The 21,630-nt window shown below is 40.5% G+C and overlaps 1 protein-coding gene across 1 annotated transcript in view; it reads left to right on the top strand.

The window, feature by feature from the left end:
• LOC101893497 (dmX-like protein 2) overlaps window positions 1–21,630 on the top strand; it is a gene marked incomplete in the record, with an annotated part of 462,308 nt that overhangs the window by 41,495 nt on the left and 399,183 nt on the right. Inside the window, 1 exon segment of the mRNA XM_059123050.1 lies at window positions 7,491–7,708. Within this exon segment, the coding sequence (XP_058979033.1) occupies window positions 7,491–7,708 (218 nt within the window).

Genomic DNA, 21,630 nt, shown 5'->3' with positions numbered 1-21,630 from the left:
AATGGACTTTACCATACATTATTTTTTATTATTTATGCAGTCCTCAGGCAGGTCTGGATGTTTTTCCACTGCTTAGCACTAGTATTCGCGGACCACACTGGAGCCGCATAGCTGACCACAGACAGACCTATCGCTTTATAAGAGGTCAACAGGGTGTCCTTGTCCACCGACCTGCACACTCAGCTGTGTTCTCATCTCCGCAGGCCATGTGGTAAAGAGTGATGCCGTTCTGGTTCAATTCTGTGTTCTGGAAGTGGTGTGTAATGCTGTTGTAGTACTACTGTGCTGGTTCCTCCTCGGCGAAAAGATATCTGATACGACGTAGTACTCTTCGCTTCGCACTGTCGCTCTCGGGGTGCTCGAAAAATTGTCGGTTAAAATACTCCGCACCTTTTCGTATCAGTGAAAGTGACTTTTTTCCAGCGTTCTAGAGCAACTTTACCGTTACCCACAGCTTACTCATATCGGTTCCAATGTTAAAGTACTTCAGATGGTCTAGGTACTTTTTTCTCTTATGCCAACCGGTTGACTTCCACTGTCAAATCGCTGATTCTAAGATCAGAAGGGTTGGTACGACGGAGACCACCACGCTCGTTTGCTCATCCCGCTGCCTCTGCCTAGAAGTTTGGTCTTATCCCGGGTATTCGACTATATACCTGATATAGCGAGCGGCTGCAGCTTTGATGATGTTTCGGAAAATCTTGTTTCTACCCGAATATCAGAAGGGTTGAATAGTTCTCTGAAGCGGCGTTTGGTGAGATCTCTGAACTTTGGCCAGTGAATTTTCCCATGGTTAAGGAAAGTGCGGCGTTCAGAGGTTATGAAATCGGGCGACCTGCTTATGGAGACGATTATCGGGAGATGATCTGAGCCAAGAGAAATGACGCGTTGCAAATCACGTCATTTATCAGACCGGGTGAGACTATGGTTAAGTCTGGCGAACTGTGACACTCTCCTCTTATTCGGGTGGGGGCATCCTCGTTAACCGTGCAGAATGTGGAGCAGTCAATCTGCTCTGCCAGCGCTGATCCCCTCCAACGGAATGCCACAACTCATGGTGGCATAAAAATACCCTAGCTATTGCCTACCAATAATGGGCTAATATCTAGCAAAAAACGAGGTTCACAGCTATTAATCGGCGGGATATACACATTAAGCACCTCTACCTCGGCAGTTCCACACTTGACTGCTACCCCCGTACATTCCATGTATGGGTCACAAGAGACTAGCTCAAGCGAGATGGGTCTGTACTGAACAGAATGGTACGATCTTATATTCCTCCGATTTATAAATTCCATTATCTTATCTATTTTGTCTCGGAGTCCTTTGCAAGTGAATTGCAAGATTGATGCACAATCCGGAGTTGGAACATCAATATGTGGCGTTAAATGCTGCGGTGTTGGTTGCTGTTCTGGAGACTGCTGTGGAGTTCCATACTCCGACGACGTTTCTGAGTATGGAACTCCACAGCAGTCTTCATACTGAGTTGGCAGCCGCTGGCCGAAACTGGGATCTTGTTGTTTCGGGTCAATCACTCTGTTCTGTTGAGGACGTGAGCAAGTCTCATTCACACTCTCATTGTTTATTGTTATCCATAATCCCATAATCATCTTTCGCAATAGCAAATACATCGTAATTACAACAAGACGATAATAGTTCTAAGGTATAAAATGTTAACCATTCGTAGGACAAGTCTAAGTTTACTATTAATATTATAAATATTTCGTAGTTATTGTGTTTCTCAAGTATCAAATAGTGATTCAACTAAACATATTTCAATAATTACTAAAATGTGAAGTTTTTGTGAAATAAGTATTTTAATACTGCTTTTACTACATTTAATATCGTGGGAATAATCATTACTGATTATATTGCTTTCTGTATTGTTATTTACAACGTAGTTCTTTCTTTGTCTATGCCGCTTGCAGCTGATTCCCTTTTGCTGTTTTGTATGTATTAAATTGTAGAATATTGTAGATCATTTGCCAGTTTCTTCTACTGAACTGTCTGCTGCTATCTGCTGAGATGTTATCTTTTTGGGAAAGCATATCAGGTCAAAGAAGTCCTCTTTCTCCGAGCCAAACTAAATCTCGTAAGCTAAACGTTGGCAAGACTAACATTGATCTGCTGCCTTCTATATTATGCAATATATCCTGGACTTAGACCTTAGGCGTATACGTAACATAAAAAGTAGATTTTATTATATTTAAAAATGGAAAAAAATTAACTCTACTATAAACTTTAGTAATTTAAAAAAAGCTAGAAGTATATACAGCACTGAAAATTCCAAATGTTATTCCGAATATCTAATCAAGATGAGAAACAGCCTTCATATAAATCCTAAACACTTTTACAAATTTTTTAATTCAAAAAGAAAAGTTAGCGACTTTCCAAGTATTATGAGATTCGGTAGTAGAGAATCATGTGAACCTAAAGAAATAGCAGACATGTTTGTAGACTTTTTTCAAAGTACGTATTCCAGGTATTCTATTAATGGTATCAATTACTCTTATGATATTTATAAATTTAATCAGTTTCCTCGTATCTTTTTCACAGCAGATGAAGTGTTAAACGTTTTACTGCCATTAAAATGTTCCAACTCACCGGGGCTAGATGGCGTACCGCCTTTCATTTAAAAAACTGATCTGTCACGTTCACAATGGATTCTCAAAAAGTTTTTCCAAAATGAAAAACATGACCGTCCTCCAAAATATTAATGTTTGCTGACGATGTTAAACTTTTCTGTAATCTTAATTCTCACAACCAATCATTTAATCTGCAAAATGACTTGTATTCCCTTGTAAATTGGTGGAATGTCTAAATTAAAAAAATGTAAAAAATTGTCCTTGTACAGATCTCAGCATGTAACCTACAACTATTTCATTGGTTTGTACAAATTGGATAATGTTGACTCGTTTCTTTATCATGGTGTCATATTAGACAATAAATTATGTTTTAACTTAAATATAGAGTCTTGTGTAAATAAAGCCAAGTCGTTACTAGGATTTATAAAACGTTGGTCAATGGAATTTGACGATCCTTATGTGACTAAACGCTTATTTATCAGCCATGTTGGAACTACTTTGGGATGTGGTTGCGTACTTTGGAGTCCTTTCTAAAAATCATACTTAAACCAGTAAAAAAAAGTCAAAAGTCGGGCGGGTCCGACTATATGATACCCTATTTAGTAGAGCTCCCGTAACAAAAGAATTTATTTCAAGTAGATCATACCACCTATCAACATTTGGCTTTAGATCAGTTATAGTTTTCTGTAGAGTGCATGATATCACTTGGAGATGGACTACACGAGTTGCACAAAATGGAAACGTACGTTCCGAAGTTCACTCCATTTCGGCCGATACAAGCTACAATAAACAGGAAATCGGATTAAGGATATAAATGGGACCTATATCCTAATCTTAGCGGTTCTCGATAAAATTTGGCAAATGTATTTCCGAGATTTATATATGTGGAACAAAATCTCATTGTTGTGGAATGCATATTACGCATGTGAGGGACTTTAACACCAAATCGGATGAAACATATATATGGGAGCTATAGCTATATCTGAACCGATTTTCACGAAATTTGTGCTTGCTCCTAGACTGAATTTGGTCGGTGTCATTCGGTCATTTGGACTGACTTTGACCATTTGGTGCACAGTTAACCCGAAAATATGTATGGGAGCTATATCTTTCTTTGATCGCAAAAATATATGAACAGATGGACTGACATGCATAAATCGACTCAGAAAGTGATTCTATGAAGATCCTCAAAAGTAACTATTGGTCTATCTCGCTTCCTTTTCTATGTTAGAAACAAATGCACTATGTGGTGTAGGTTATAAAAAGATAGAATCTGTCAGGTTCAATTTCTTCTGTTTGCTCTGAGAGGCTTGGGATGGAATTCAAATGGACTTCTCCCACCATATAAAAACCCCATTAAAAAGTCGATTAATGCTTAGATGTATCTTTATCATCAAACTTTCGCGCCGTCAAATTGATTCTGGGTTTTTAACTGGTGAAATAAAATTCAATGTCCCTTCGCGTAGTACGAGCAAACTAAACTAACATTAGCAAAATCGAACTATGAATTAAATAATCCTCTCCGGGGTTTATGTGCCGATTATAACAAGTTGTAGCAGTACCTCCACGAATGGGTGTTAATTTATAGTGGTTGCTACGTTGGACGACAGTTTTGTAGTGGATAATTTTGTCGTGGGCGCCAAATTAAGGAAAATCTATTAGCCTTCCGAAATGATAACTCCTTAATTGTTAAAGTTGTTTTATTTGGGAAATACTGGTTAACTGCCAAACACTGCAAAGGAAGAATGAAAACGTACATACATGCATACATTTATTAAAAATAACTCACAAACAATCATGCATGCGCAACAAAACCATCGCAGCCACGTATACACAAAACATTGTTGTTTGTGTTAAATAATAATTACAACTAGGCATGGGAGAGAAACAACAATAAAGTATGCAGCAGCAAATAACTGCCACATACATACATCACTATTGCTTGCCTCTAATGCCCAACAACAAAACATCATAGCACAGAGAAACGGCCGCGTACAGCAACCACGTATCTCCCTGTACTTATTGTTTTTTGTATTTAGCAATAATATTAATAACAACAACAAAGCAGCATAGCAAAGGGAAACGGTCGCGAATAGCCACCACGTATTCCCTTGTACTTGTTGATTTGGTACAAATAATACCAACACGGCCACAAAAAGCCAAGAATAGTATGCACGAATTGTTGCTTGCTGTGTTAGCTAGAGAACCTTTCTTGCGAAGCAGCAAACGAAGAATGAACAATTCTTGTCGATGTCGCTTCTTTTATAAGCTCAGCAGAGAGTTTTCAAACACAAAATAGAACGATTATTCTAAAACTATGATGCACAAAATTAACATTGCGCTTGTCTCTGTGAGAGAAACCAAAAAGCACGTAAAAATATCTCCCTTCTTGTTTTGGACGTTTTGTAGCAAGAATTTTAGTTTTATGTTAGCAAAATTACCAAAAAACATTAAATATAAACTCCATATATTTATATTTTTTTACAAAAGCTATCTATAATTTGTTTTCTTAATATTAACGGAGCAACAATGCGTGCATCCCCCACGCATGTCTACATGCACACGTACTGTTTTGTTCATCTAAGTTCTAAAAGCATAACTTGATGAAGAATTGCTCATCAACTGGTTCTTTGGTTTTTATTTACTAATTAGTCATGGCAATGCAAGAAAACAAATAATATGGTTACGCTACGTTAAAATATGCGTTACAAATGTATGAATTCACATACAATTATATTTAAAACCAGCGAACGAAAACAAACAAAACGATTAACGTACCGCTCACACGAAGTCACAAACTTTTAAAATATTTTCAATCGTTTTGTACTTCATACAAAACAAGACCACAAACCTTTCAATGCCAGAAATACACAAACAGTACGTTTGCTTTAATTTACTATGGCCGTGAGTTGCCAATTTGTTCTGTTTGCGAACAAATCGCCAGGAAACGTTTCCACAGACCACTTCGTATGACAGAAGACCGGCCATTTAAGATTTTATATATTTTTCAAGAAATAATTGTACAACTACATATTTTTCTAAATCCGAATTTTCTAATTCAACCTCTTGTGCCGAATCAAGTAATACTGAAAATGCACTTGAAGCTTACCTTAAAACTTGTGATTGACCTTCCTGCAGTGAACCACTCATAAAAATATTTAACGTGACATATTTTATTAACAAGAGTAAATGGAGCATTTGAATAAAAATACATGAATTCGTCTTAACATTACTTTCTATAATATTTGTAATGAGTTTATATACAAGCAAACGTTTTCAATGTGTATTATACCAGCAGAGTATATTTCAGTTTTGTTTTTGTTTCCACTCACATACACAAACAGTACTAAACAAAAAACAAGTGCCGTTAGCTGAGTATTGGTTTTGTTTCGTTTCGTACTTCGGGAAAATACAGAACAAAACGATTGCAAACGTTTGCAATAGTCTATTTTCGTACGCTGCTTATATGAGTTCTATGTGTAAACCCTAGCATGTCATAAAAAACTCCATCCTACGTTCTTAGTATGTAAAACTGTTGCCAGACTACGTTTTTGTGAAGTTTAGTTTTACTGTATTTTAGCATAGATAGTTTAACCTTTAAATTGTTAACCGGCTGATGCTCTAATGTAGCTGGTTTCCCAAGTCTACTAACCCCCTATAATCCGGACTATGAGGCGTACGCGCTCCTACCTATCGGTCGGCAGGGGTGGGAAAGTGAGACGTTGGGACGATCGAAAAAAAATAATTCCGTCATAAACGAGAGTCTGTAGTCAATTAAACTTAACTATACTTCGTTTATATTTGTTGACAATTTGATGTCTAATTGGTCACGGCTTGTCAATTGAATCATATTTTCGTAAAAACCTCATGCCTAAAATCCCACCATATACCTCGATAGTCAGACGGCCGTGGTAGCACTCAAGCCCTAACCATCATAGGTGTGGGATGCAGGAAAGCTATTAAATTAAAAAATCATTCGTAACAACGTTGCATTTCTTTCGAATAGTTAATTAATGAGGAAAGGTAGGCCAACGACCACTTGCTCGCGATTAAGTATCGGAAACAATCGGACTATTTAATCTTCTAACCTTCTCTATGTAGTTTTTTTTTATCAAAAGATTAAGCTATATTTTAAGATGATCCAAATAGACCCGAATATCTTCTAATCTAACTGTCGAGAGACCAAACAATAAATCGCCTATTAATATATTAAAGAGAATGAAGAGTAATAACGAATAGTAATGAAATATTTCTTAATATTTTATTGCAATTATTGTTTTTGTAAACTAGAACAGTGTTGGCATGTTTGTTTGGGATACCGTAGTATTTTGTTGTTGCAAAAATCGTCAGGCTTAATCCCATTATTGTTGTTTTTATAAAACAACATTTGTTTATTAGTGGAGAACGATGGTAATGTTTACCAGGGGGTAAGGCAGGGAATACCTAGGTTTCGGAAAGAGCCACCAATCCTCATCAGTTCCCTTGTTTTTTGCCTGGGATATTCTCCCCAGAAGTTATTTTAAAATAACTCCTATCACAAAAACTTTTTTACCCAATTGACGAGATCGTAAGCTCAATAGAAGAGGAACCAAAGAATTATATAAAACTAAACTTTTTGTAAACTGATAAAAGTAGGGAAACTACATAAAATATTCACTCTGCCGTAGGACATGCAAAGAACCAGTTAAAAATGTCTTTTTAATTTTTTTCTTAATATATTTCTTTATCTAAACTTTTGTGTTGTTTCTGTTTTATATGGCACGTCTAATTGAACCTATAGTTGTAAAATATAAGACTGCAGTTTGGTATCATATTCATTTAATAAGAAAATATTGAATGGAACACCATTCTGACCCGTCGTGCACGTTTTTAAAAAATAAATAACGTTTTAACTTATATTTTCAGGCTTACGCAGCTGGTTGTAATATTGTTGTGCTTGCAAGTACATTTGAGCGGGTACAGATAATACCTGGGGCAACACATGGTTATGTCAAAATTTCTGCATTGGATTGTAGCACCGACACTGGAAAAGTTGCAGCGGCATACGAAAACAAAATATGTATATTTGAACCAACTCCAGTATTGCAAACAGAAAAACGATTCACTCATTTTCTGGATTATAGGTAAAACCGCAGTTGTACTATTGGAATCACTATATATTTTTATTAATTGAACCTGAAAAAATCATTACCACAATCTTTCGTAAATCCTAGGAATAACCCGAAATTTCGTTAACGTAATGGTATCCAACAACGTGTCTATAAACGTTTTGCAATTTTCATTTTTAAAGAATTTTTGGTAAATCTTCATTTATTTTTCAATTCGCGAATCTATGATATAATAATGTTCTGCAAGAAAATATAAATTATATCACAGCTTTTCTTTTAACATAGAAAAACAGAGAAAAATATAATTCGCTTACATGTAAATAAACTAGTCAAGTAAAACTTAAACTACTATAGAATTCAATATCATCGCCTGTTGTTATTATTGCACTGTGTTGTTTACATATTGCACCATAGGTTTTTTTCTGTCAGTTGTCGATAAAAATTTGTTGTGTTATCGGTGTCGCTTTTGAAGATTATTCTTTCTGTTGTTGTTAGATTATAGACAATTGTTAGACAATTCACCATGTGTAACATCGCTATTGTTAATCTTCTTTTATTGTTGTTTTTAGTTTGTGCTTTCTCGAAGTTAGATTAAATTAGAATAGATATTATTATCGGATAAAACTTCTTCATTGCTATATTCTTCAAATTGAATTCGCCTTTTGACATATGCTCCTATAAAAATTATGTTGTGTAACTCATTTTGTGTTTTTGCTATATTCGCAACTTGCATATCGAATTTTAAAAAAAGTATAAGGAGCTGCAGTGCTTAGTTATTTGGTATATATTTTTCGTATTTAGCCTATGCAGCTTCAGCATATTATTTCCGATGAAGGAGATTTTGTGCGGCGTTGTTTTTAAAACCCGTTATGTTTGCATTTGTCAATCGATTATGAGTGTATCCCGTTATAGCTTTTTTTCTTACATTCCGGATCAAATAAACCCTGGATCGTAAGAATACATACGTTGAAACCTCAGAAACTAATACCAAAAAATATCGAAAAAAATGTTTTTGCAAATATCGTGAATTTATTTGCGTGTTCTGTGGGTCATTTCCAATTCAACAAAGAAACTGTTGTGCGCCCTACTTGCTTCTGTTGAAATAAAAATTTATTCAAATTTTTCATTTATTTACCTTAGTGAAATATAAAGAAGGCCACATATAGTCCATAACTTATATTATCTGTCTATAATTCCCTAATATAATACAAATTCAATAATTTATAAAAATTTAAAAAATAAAGATCATACCTAATAATTTATCTTAAGAATTCACTATAAACCTGAAGACTACACCACAATTCGCCATCACCAGCTAAACAAAAATCTAGTTAGGCAGTGAAAAAATGCAGCAGAATCAAGTAAAAAGAAAGGATACCTTTTTTATAACTCACTGAAGAGAGTAAAAATAGTAACTTACATCATAACACCTGACAAATAGAATTAAGAATATAATATAATGGCTCCTGATATTAGCCCATTATTGGTAGGCAATAACCGCCTGGTACTAGGGGATTTTAATGCCCACCATGAGTTGTGGCATTTCGTCCTAGGTAATGACCAGAGAGGATCAGCGCTGGCAGAGCAGATTGACTGCTCCACATTCTGCACGGTTAACGAGGATGCCCCCACCCGAATAAGAGGAGAGTGTCACAGTTCGCCAGACTTAACCATAGTGTCACCCGGTCTGATAAATGACGTGACTTGGCAACCCGTCATTTCTCTTGGCTCAGACCATCTCCCGATAATCGTCTCCATAAGCAGGTCGCCCGATTTCATAACCTCTGAACGCCGCACTTTCCTTAACCATGGGAAAGCTCACCGTCGTACCAACCCTACTGATCCTAGAATCAGTGATTTGACAGTGGAAGTCAACCGGTTGGTACAGGAGCATAAGAGGAAAAAGTGGCTAGACCATCTGAAGTGCTGCAACATTGGAACCGATATGAGTAAGCTGTGGGTAACGGTTAAGTCGCTCTCGAACCCTGGAAAAAAGGATGATAGGACGTCAGTCACTTTTAACGACGTAACGGTGACTGATCCGAAGAGGTGCGCGGAATATTTTAACCGACAATTTTTCGAGCACCCCGAGAGCGATAGGGCGAAGCGAAGAGTACTACGTCGTATCAGATCTCTTCCCACAGTTTACGATGTGTGATGTTGCAAATGTCATCCGTAACGCTAAGTCATCCAAAGCGTTGGGCCGGACGGAATCTCAATGGTAATGTTGAAGCAGCTGGATACGCCGGTCGAGTACTTAACGAAAGTTCTCAATTTGTCGCTAGCCACCCACATAGTGCCCGAAACCTGGAAAATGGGCCGGGTGGTCCCGCTACTGAAGCCAGGCAAGGCTGCCAGTAATGCCGAATCGTACAAGCCGATTTCGCTTTTGTCGCCAGTAGCTAAGACTCTTGAGGCTTTACCCCTTCCCAGCATTAGAGGAAGCTATAGAGTTACCAACCACCAGCACGGATTCCGTCCACAACATACACACCATTTCCACACATATTAGTAGAGAACTGAACCAGAACAGGCCGTGTGACAGAACAGTGTTGGTAGCCCTTGACCTAGCAAAGGCATTTGATACGGTCAATCATGCCATACTGTTTGAGGACGTACAGAGAACTACCCTCCGGCCAAGTTTGAAACGTTGGATAATCAACTATATGTGTGGACGCCAGTCGTACGTGGAATTCCGGAACAAGAAGTCCAAAGCCCGTAGAGTGAAACAGGGAGTTCCCCAAGGCGGGGTGATATCTCCGGAACTGTTTAACCTCTACCTTTCCGGAATTCCTCGCCCTCCAGACGGCATTGAGATCGTAACGTATGCGGATGATTGTACGATCAGTGGTCGATGACATATGCGAAAGGTTGAACCCCTATCTCGCGGAGCTTGCCGCATACTTCCACGCGAGGAATATGAAAATATCCGCCACGAAATCAACGGCCATACACTTTACCACATGGTCTGCGGAGATGAGAACACAGCTGAATGTTCAGGTCGAGGGGAATCTAATACCGACTACGAACTACCCCAAGATTCTTGGGGTAACGTTCGACAGCATGTTCAAGTCGTCTGCGCAAGCCACAGCTATCTGCGACAAGATGAAAAGTAGGAACAAGGTCCTCATGTAGTACATGTACATGCAGTAGTACATGTATGTGTTTGCGTTCTGCTAATCTGGTTCCAGCTCCAGGTTTAGAAATTCGGCTACTTTAACGGGCTGTAGCCAGAGATCTTCTGGAGTGAGTTGGGTAGGTTTAGCTGAGCAATTAAAAAGGTGTAGCGTATTGTGCGGGCCTATATCGCAAGCCGAGCAGGCGTCACGCACATCTTCATCAATTCGTGCCCAATACGAATTGAGACGACTACACCATCCTGAACGTAATTGCGCCAAAACTACCCTGGTTTGTCTAGGCAGCTGACGTTCTTCGGCTGCAATGGATGGGGGGTAGACTCCGAGGACGGCATTCACTTTATAACTGCTAATAGCATCCGCGACTGCATCGGTGTGAATGCCACTCAGACCTGCCTGATAGGCTTCTTGATCTAGAGGTTCTCTCTTGTAGCGCTGGACCTCCCTCTCTTGATCATGTATGTCCTTCCTGATACGCCTGGGTGGGGGAGATTTATCCACCATATGATGGTTGGGATGACTCTCACGGTAACACCCAAGCAGGTACTGCAACGAAAGCATATGATTATGCTGACGTAAGGGAAGGACTTTCGCCTCCTCATGAAGATGATCCACTGGTGTCATGAGGAGGCACCCTGTCGCAGTTCTCAGGGCAGCGTTCTGGCAGGTCTGGATATGCTTCCATTGCGTGGCACTAGTATTCGCAGACCACACTGGAGCCGCATAGCTGACCACAGACCGACCTATCGCGTTATAAGAGGTCAACAAGGATTCTTTGTCCGCACCCCAAGAGCTGCCGGCTAGCGCCTTGAGGACCTTGTTCCTACTTTTCATCTTGTTGCAGATAGCTGTGGCTTGCGCGGATGACTTGAACATGCTGTCGAACGTGACCCCAAGAATCTTGGGGTAGTTCGTGGTCGGTATTAGATTCCCCTCGACCTGAACATTCAGCTGTGTTCTCATCTCCGCAAACCATGTGGTAAAAAGTGTGGCCGTTGATTTCGTGGCGGATATTTTCATATTCCTCGCGTGGAAGTATGCGGAAAGCTCCGTGAGATAGGGGTTCAACCATTCGCATATGTCATCGACCACTGGACCCGACGCCATGATCGTACAATTATCCGCATACGTTACGATCTCAATGCCGTCTGGAGGGCGATTAATTCCGGAAAGGTAGAGGTTAAACAGTTCCGGAGATATCACCCCACCTTGGGGAACTCCCTGTTTCACTCTACGGGCTTTGGACTTCTTGTTCCGGAATTCCACTTACGACTGGCGTCCACACATATAGTTGATTATCCAACGTTTCAAACTTGGTCGGAGGGTAGTTCTCTGCACGTCCTCAAACAGTGTGACATGATTGACCGTATCAAATGGTCAAGGGCTACCAACACTGTTCTGTCACACGGCCTGTTCTGGTTCAGTCCTCTGCTAATATGTGTGGAAATGGCGTGTAATGCTGTTGTGGTACTATGTTGTGGACGGAATCCGTGCTGGTGGTTGGCAACTGTATAGCTTCCTCTAATGCTGGGGAGGAGTAAAGCCTCAAGAGTCTTTGCTACTGGCGACATCGGCGAAATCGGCTTGTACGATTCGCCTTTACTGGCATCCTTGCCTAGCTTCAGTAGCGGGACCACCCGGCCCATTTTCCAGGTTTCGGGCACTATGTGGGTGGCTAGCGACAAATTGAGAACTTTAGTTAAGTACTCGACTCCCGGCGTATCCAGCTGCTTCAACATTACCATTGAGATTCCGTCTGGGTCCAACGCTTCGGATGACTTAGCGTTACGGATGACATTTGCAACATCACCCATCGTAAACTATGGTGGTTCCTCCTCGGCGGGAAGAGATCTGATACGACGTAGTACTCTTCGCTTCGCCCTATCGCTCTCGGGGTGCTCGACAAATTGTCGATTAAAATATTCCGCGCACCTCTTCGGATCAGTCACCGTTACGTCGTTAAAAGTGACTGAGGTCCTATCATCCTTTTTTCCAGGGTTCGAGAGCAACTTAACCGTTACCCACAGCTTACTCATATCAGAGATGGGCATAATGCACTGTATTTTTAGTGCACTAATAATTTCACTATCACTGTTTATTTAGTGGTAGTGCAATTTTTAATTCCACTACCACTAAAGGGTTAGTGGTAGTGAAAAAATAAATTGCACTACCACTAACCCTTTAGTGATATTTAAAAAAAAATTGCACTACCACTAAATTTTAGTGGTAGTGAAATTTCAATAGCACTACCACTAAATTTAGTGGTATTTAAAAAAACTTGCACTAAATTAGTGGTATTTCATAAAAAATAGCACTAAATTAGTGCTATTTAGAAAATTAATCAAATTTTATGAATATGTACTATATATTCTGGATTGTTGTTCCCTACTCACTTCAATAAACTTCATTATAGCTGGTATAATACTTATATACATAGTGCTTTTTTTGGCTTCGCTAAAATTTAGTGGTAGTGCAATTTTTTTTTTTGAAAAATCACTAAATTTAGTGGTAGTGCTATTAAAATTTCACTACCACTAAAATTTAGTGGTAGTGCAATTTTTTTTAAATACCACCAAAGGGTTAGTGGTAGTGCAATTTATTTTTCACTACCACTAACCCTTTAGTGGTAGTGGAATTAAAAATTGCACTACCACTAATTATTTAATTCTTAGTGCACTAAAAATTTAGTGCAATATGCCCAACCCTGACTCATATCGGTTCCAATGTTGCAGCACTTCAGATGGTCTAGCCACTTTTTCCTCTTATGCTCCTGTACCAACCGGTTGACTTCCACTGTCAAATCACTGATTCTAGGATCAGTAGGGTTGGTACGACGGAGATCATCACGCTCGTTTGCTAATCCCGCTGCCTCTGCTGGGAAGTTTGGCCTTATCTCGGGTATTCGACCAGCAGGTATATAGCGAGCGGCTGCAGCTTTGATGATGTTTCGGAAAATCCTTTCTGCTACCCAAACATCAGAAGGGTTGGGCAGTTCTCTGAAGCGGCGGTTGGTGAATTCTCTGAACTCTGGCCAGTGAGCTTTCCCATGGTTAAGGAAAGTGTGGCGTTCAGATGTAATGAAATCGGGCGACCTGCTTATGGAGACGATTATCGGGAGATGGTCTGAGCCAAGAGAAATGACGGGTTGCCAAGTCACGTCATTTATCAGACCGGGTGGCACTATGGTTAAGTCTGGCGAACTGTGACACTCTCCTCTTATTCGGGTGGGGGCATCCTCGTTAACCGTGCAAAATGTGGAGCAGTCAATCTGATCCCCTCTGGTCATTACCTAGCACGAAATCCCACAACTCTTGGTGGGCATTAAAATCCCCTAGTACCAGGCGGTTATTGCCTACCAATAATGGGCTATTATCAGGCAAATAACGCGGTTCACAACTATTAATCGGCGAGATATACACATTAAGCACCTCTACCTCGGCAGTTCCACACTTGACTGTTACCCCCATACATTCCATGTATGGGTCACTAGAGACTAGCTCAAGCGAGATAGGTCTGTACTGAACAGAATGGTGTAACAGGAACGCTAATTCCCCACCTCCACTTCTGGTGCGATCCTTCCTTAGTACGTTGTAACCATAACAACGTTGTAGGCTGCAATTTTCATTCAGTTTGGTTTCCTGCACCGCTGCGATCTTAATATTCCTCCGACTCATAAATTCCACTATCTCATCTATTTTGCCTCGAAGTCCGTTGCAATTGAATTGCAAGAATGCTGCACAATCCGGAGTTGGAACAGCAACATGTGGCGTTAGGTGCTGCGGTGTTGGTTGCTGTTCTGGAGACTGCGGTGGAGTGCCATACTCCGACGACGTCTCAGCTGAGGACGACGAAGAAGTGGACTCGCTGGGGACTACGTTACTGCAGCAAGTCCGGAACAGTTCTTAAAGTGCACCCATTCTCTGCATCCATTACATCGCACCGAAACAGATCTGTGGTGGATGACGTTCTGACAAACCGAGCAGAACCAAGGTCCGGGGTTTTCCTCAATCCCGGCACGGACCAATAAAATCCGGAGCAAGCATTCCGGGATATGCTGCTCCCAATTCAGAAAAATAAACAAACACAAACATGTACATACTGGGTTGGCAGCCGCTGGCCGAAACTGGGATCTTGTTTCGGGTCAATCCGGTATCGTAGAACCCGCTGCCGTGAGATCTGTTCAAAGTTGTGTTGAATATTTGTAGACCATAATTTGGTGAGTAATACTGCCCCGCGAGTCACGAGTCTTTGCTGCTTATAAGAATGTATATGTGTGTATCCGGACACATACCTAGGCTCCATATGCGCTTTCCGATGCATCACAGAATCGATAACTCTACAAACCCATATATATTCAATATCTTTGCTATATTTAACAAAATTGTTCCAGTTTATCTGATTTATTGGATTAATTTTATCGTCCAAGTCAACTTTGTCTAGCTATATTTGTTGCATTTCAAGTTGTCAGTTCTGTAAGTAATGTTCCTTCATCCTCTCATGGCCCTTCCGGTTCTCCTCCTCGTCTACCAGAAAATGCCAATTTTAACCAAAATTTTCCATCTACGTCTTCTGGCCAACAATCTAGTTCCGTGAATAGACAGGTGTTTCATACGTCACAAAATAGGACGGTTCCCTTGAGCACAGCTATGGTGAATATTGTTTACCAGGGTAGGACGTATCCATCGCCCCCAACATTGTTGAGGAAGCTGTGTTCGTTTGGCATTTCTTCATTCATAGATAGTTCACTACTTATGAAAATTACAGCGTTTGTAGTTCCTACCATTTCTGGAAATTCTCTATCTCAATCTTGTCCCCTGCTAACAAATATATGAGGAAAATTCGCTACGACGACCATGGGCGCCAGCCATCCACATGGGTAAAAAAGTTTTTTGTCATAGGAGTTATTTTAAAATAACTTCTAGGGAGAATATCCCACAGAAAAAGTAAGGGAACTGATGAGGATTTATGGCTCTCAGCCTTACCCCCTGGTAAACATTTCCATCGTTACCCGCTAACCAACAAACGTTATTTTTATAAAAACAACAATAACCTGATTATTTTGCAACAACAAAATACTATGCCGAACAAACATGCCAACAGTGTTCTTTGGCATTTTATCTATTTCATTGGGTTTGATTTTCCGCACCAAGTTCTAAGTACTCAAGTATTGAAGCATCATATTGTTCTGTTTTCTCGGCGTTTTGATAGGTTTTTTTCTCCATTCTGTTGAATTGAGGTAGGGCGATAGCTTTGGCAATTCCCCAATTCTTCGTACTTTTACATGCCTTTGATCCTTGTTTCGTAATGTTGTTTCAGTGTAACTTCTTCACAAAATTGGTCTTTTTCTGACCGTAAAACTTTTACCTCCCAAAAACATGTAAGTACCTTCCCTATTGATGTTGTGTTTAGTAGTGCTATTTGTTAAAAGGCGTTTCTGGGTATGAGTCCTCGAACTATCCATCCAAATTTGTTTTTTTTTTTTTTATTTATAATCAAATTCAGATGCTTTCATCGGAGTTCCAAGTGTGATTATTTAGTTAGTTTTGTGGTGGTAGATTGGTGGTAGAACGTAAGCCCAGATTTCTAGTTAAACACTAGGGTCGTATTTGGATTTTATAGTTAACAACAAATATTTCGTTAAAGTCTCGGAAACAAATTAACTAAAGTCCGAGTAGGTAACTATTTTTCATCTTTCAGAAATAAAGATGGATTGTGATCTTGAGTCTATTAGAGCTCGGGCATCGTAATGCATGCCTTTGGTTTTAGTTTGCACTATAGCTATGAAAAGTAGTGTTCCTCCAGATTCTAGTTTTGTAGTGGATTTTATTTTATTTGTAAGAGCGACAGCCTTGTTACTAGGTTGTGCTAGGTATGTGTTAATTGTTCTTGTTGAGCAAATTTTGATATAGAGTCCAATTGTTCCAAATTCGGTTTGTTCGCAGTCGCTTAATGACCATATGGTAACCGCTCCACTCGGAGACCTATAGGTCCATTGTGTTCATCCTAAAAAGAATGTTAAGAAAATAGGAAAAAGTGATTGGTAGAAGAGGTGAAGATAAAAGGTAAAGTTGTAGAATGTGATCTACGGCTGAGGAGTTTGCCGTGTCGTCTTTAACCACTTGAATCTACTGGCTAATTGAAGGATTACTATAGGGTCAGTGTTAGACAAAGAAGACAGGTCATGTGACACTAGTTCTCCCACTAATGAGTGCTGGGCAATGGCAGAGCTTCTTGTGTCAGTGTCGTAGTAGACTACTACAGTAGTCAGTGTCGTCGCTGTCCCATTTCGAGGTCATAGCCCTCACCTTACAGTGACCTGTGATGATACCCACCACAAGTTTTAAATCAGCTTTTGACAATGACATCAGCGACCTTGTTCTCTTCTCCGAGAGTGTGGGCCAGATTCGTTTGGGGATGGTGCATCCCATTTCGTCCACCCATATTTGTTAGATTTTCTCAGAGTAATGTCTGTGAATAACCTGTAGGAAATGGCACAGTGGTGGTTTAAGCGAGTTGTCTACTTCAATTGTAGTTGATTCGGATCCTAGTCTGGCCAATTCGTCTGCAGTCTCGTTACCTGAGATGTTATAATGTCCAGGAACCCAATCATTGACACTTTCTATCGACTCCGTGAAGGCTACCCAAGAGGTGCGCTTGGCCTTCTTGATCTCACTGTTGTACTTGTTAAAGGATGCCTTATAGCAGGGCAAGGCAGAGAGCCTCAAAAAATTTTTGTGATTGTATGTGTTTTGAAATAACAAAATATTGCAAGTGTTTTTTTGCCTCTCTTTACAGAGTGAGAAATAATTGGTTATCTTTAAATTTTCAATTTAAAATTTTCCGTTTTAAAAACAACTTCGTTGTTAAAAATTAATATTTTGATCAGACAATTCGGAGATATATTTGCACAGTTATTTCAATTATGTTTCATTTAAAAATAAAAAAATATATAATTTGATATTTTTAAAAATTTTATATAATTTTTATTAAAAAAAAAATTATTAAACACAAATAATAATTTCGGATTTAACATCCTAACTATCTAAGTTGATCCTTTAAAAATTAATACCGATTACCACAGGCTGACATACGCAAATAGTTGTAGAATTTTATGCTGATCAGAAACCCATATCCTGCGTTGGGTCCTAAAATATTATGTCTATGAATTGCAAACAGAATGACAAACATCACATCCTGTTATTTTCCTTAATATTCACCAAGAACGTACATATAATTTCAGAGAAATCAAGGGATATGAAAATGTCCATTAATTTGGAAGGACAATAAATTTGTCTAACAATATGAAATAAATTTCTATTCCTAGCATGTGAATTCGTATGCAAATTTTGTCAAATATAATTCAATTAAGAAAGATAAATCTTAAAATTTATAATTTTTACAAATACGAAAATATTTGTTTCGAATATGTAGTAAGATATATTTGTGCTCCAATTTTTCTTACGGTGTATTCATAAAAATATCCGACAGCACCTTCCTCAACGACTGCTCAAACAAAACTAAATATTCTCCCAAAACCATTTTGACAGAAAATTCAAATCAATTTGTTTTTTACAATTGTGTTGGTGAACACACAGATATCCCAAGGGATACTCTTTGCCTAGCCTTGCCTTATAGGCATCCCAGTCCGTACGTAGTTTGGTCTTGTTGGCCCTATTATACAGTCGCCTACTATCCCTCCTTAAATTGGCTAAATATTTTGACCACCAAACTGGTTGAAATTTTTTCCCTGGGTAGGTTAGCGGACAGACTTTTTGATAGCAATCAATCAAAGCACTCGTTCTCGCATTTACGGAGTTGTCTATATCGAGGGTTAAGGTTAAGACCATGTTGTCGAAACAGTGAAGCCTGGGTATAGCCAGTTCCTTAAATTTGTCCCAATGTGCCTTTCTTGGATTTCTATGTGCTTTTTGATGAATACCCTCTACTAAGATTTTGAAAACTATCTTCCGGTGGTCTGAAAACGAGCACTCAGGAGAAACTTTCCAGTCTTGTATAAGAGATTCATCCTTGTTAGTTAGGGTGAGGTCAATGGCCTCTGCCCTATCTTTGATTTGAAATGTTGCATCGTTGCCCCTGTTATATATTTTGAGATTATATTTTAGGATAAAATCAAAAATAGACTCACCTCTGACATTGGTATCATTGCTGCCCCATTGGAAGTGGTGTGCGTTGGCATCACAACCCATGTATATATGCCCTTTGTCAGCCAGATCTTTGAGCAGCTCCTCTACTTCGTGCCCAGGTGGGTCAGGTCGCTCGTACGGTAGGTAGAGAGAGATGAAAATTTGAACCCTCCCGGATTTAGACTCCAATCTCGCTACCGTAACGTCTCCTCCACTGCAGTTGCTAAGAAAGATAAGATTTAAACTCTTTTTGGCAACAATACACATCCTTACCTTATCACCATTGGAGACCGCATAAGCGACGTACTGCACAATCCCTAGTCCAGTTACCCTATTATTGTATATAGGGTTCCTGAAGCAGAACTATGTATGCCTCAGCTTTCGTGAGGGATAGGAGGAGTTCGGCAGCAGCTGCTTTGCAGTGATGCAGATAAATCTGCATGATGCTAAGTAGCTGCTGTTTTCTTTCTCCTAATTCAACGGCGTTAGCCGAAAACGGATCCAGTCGGCGCCGAAATGCAATTTTCCCCCACGAGCTTGAAGGTACTCCTGGCCATCCGTATCCATAGATACTTTGATGACCAGGCACCCTCCTTCAGTGCTTGAACTGACAAGACGCCAGTTGTCTGTTCTGAGGTTGGGGTTTTGCTCGGCCAGTATTGTCAGGATGCGTGCTGGATCCACAGATGGTGGTGGCACCCAAGCTGTCAATACCTTACGACAGGGGATGTCCTTTAAGGATACAGCCGCCATATCACATCCCTGCCAGAGGTCGCGAGAGCCAGATACTGCAGTGACCAGGTAATCCTTAGATTCCTGGTTTTAACAGCACATGACTTTCACGCCTCTGTAAAGGGTTGCACTGCCGAACTGCATACTTCGTGGGTCACCCTCTCCCGTGAAGACAAGCTCCCTCAGCCGATCTTCGAACAGCAGCCATCGACTGTCGCTGATTTTACCCTCCGGTTCAGCCTTGTCGATTATTGCTACCCGAAGATTGTCCGGGTAGATGGTCTGAGAGTATTTCCTCTTCCGTCCTGTTTGGCCTGCCGTTTGTGACTTGACCTCCCCCTTGTGGACCTTGTCAGGCTTAGAGCTTGAAGGGGCTGGTTGGGTCGGTTTGGTCACGACCGACTTGCTAGCGGACGGAGTGGAAGTTGTGGGCATAGGCCGAGAAGCCGGTGCCGTAGATGCCTTCTTGGCCTCAGGGTGTGGTTCCTCTGTAGACCGACCAATTTTCAACGCTGGGCGTGAAGAGGTATCGGCTTTCGTTGGAACTGCCGAGGCTTCGGATGTCATGGGCTCCGGTTTCTTGGCCTTCTTTTTCCTGCGCTTTTTGGCAGGTGGATTTGACCCAGCAGGGTCAGCACTAGCCGTCACTTCGTGAACAACAACCGTAGTAGTCTTGTTATCGGTGGTGGATTTGCTGATCTCCGCAGGGCCTCAACAGAGGGTTGAATCACAGGTTGGTTTACCCTACTGTTGATGGTAGGAGAGGTAGAAGAGTCTGATTAAGAAAACAGCTTGGTAAATGCGGGTGGTTCTTTTCGAACTTTGCAATTACCTTGAGGTTCATCTTAATCAGAATCCTCTCTCTCTCCGTTATCTGCGCGGGGTCTTGGCCGATAATTTTTTACAATAATTTACCGACCTTTTATATCCCCGCTTTGCTTTCGCCTCCTTCGGGTCGGCGCCATCATGAGAGGTAGGGTTTCTGGTAGGATCCCTGCCAGTATCTATATTGATGGCGTCTTGCCGATCGAGGCTGGTAACATCGGAAGTGACCGACGATGATCCCTCCTGGATTTGGGACTCTGCGCAAGTCTCGCTGGGAGTGTTCTTAGTGGCTTCCTCATCCGAAAGTGGTGAGTCATTTCCAAAGCCAGAAGGAACAGTTTCCTGACTGAGCCTTAGCGTTTTTGTCTTTTCCAGGAGAGCGGACAATTGTTCACTATGTTGCTAATTTAGTATAGAGTCATCCCCTTCCGAGTTGGAAATCGTGTCCTGTGGCCGGTCCTTGGTCGTTGCTTCCTTGGAGCAATAGTGTCATTGGTGGTAGTTGGGGGTTTGTTTTTATTTAAGTAATTATTTTTCTCTATATGAAAAAGTCGGACTTGGAGGAGACGAGGTCCACCATGGCATAGCCTCCCTACCATGGCAAGGACTTGGCAACTAAGCCTGTTACTCACTGAGGCGCCCAGGTATCATTGAGGCCGTACGAATACAGTCGGTACCCTGACTGCAAACCGAGGAACACTGATGGGCACGGTTTACGTAACACCCCAGCGTTAGGGGGACTTAATCTTCGGTAGACCAACACCGATCACTGGATAGTTTGAGGCGCCAGTTGTTCGCCTCGTCGAACCAGGGATCATGGGCACTCGGATATTTGTTCCGAGACTCACCCCCGGTACCACTGAGTTGTCCGCGACTCCTTATTTATTCACAGCTGCCCAATATATCTATTGAGCGTTCCACTATCCCCAACCTGTGGACGCGTCCGGTAGCATCCAGCTATGCTTCCGATAATCGGCGGGATGGGGGTATCAAAAATAGAATAATGTGGGGATTGCAGAAAAATTGGAGTGATTTTTCAATCCCATAAACAAACTTTTCTGAAAATTCTAGAATATTCATCTAATCTGTCTAATTGAAT

Source organism: Musca domestica, unplaced genomic scaffold, assembly GCF_030504385.1.
Source record: "Musca domestica strain aabys unplaced genomic scaffold, Musca_domestica.polishedcontigs.V.1.1 22, whole genome shotgun sequence".
NCBI classification, from domain to species: domain Eukaryota; kingdom Metazoa; phylum Arthropoda; class Insecta; order Diptera; family Muscidae; genus Musca; species Musca domestica.
The sequence above is the reverse complement of the archived record's forward strand: the minus strand, read 5'-3'. Positions and strand labels throughout refer to the sequence as shown.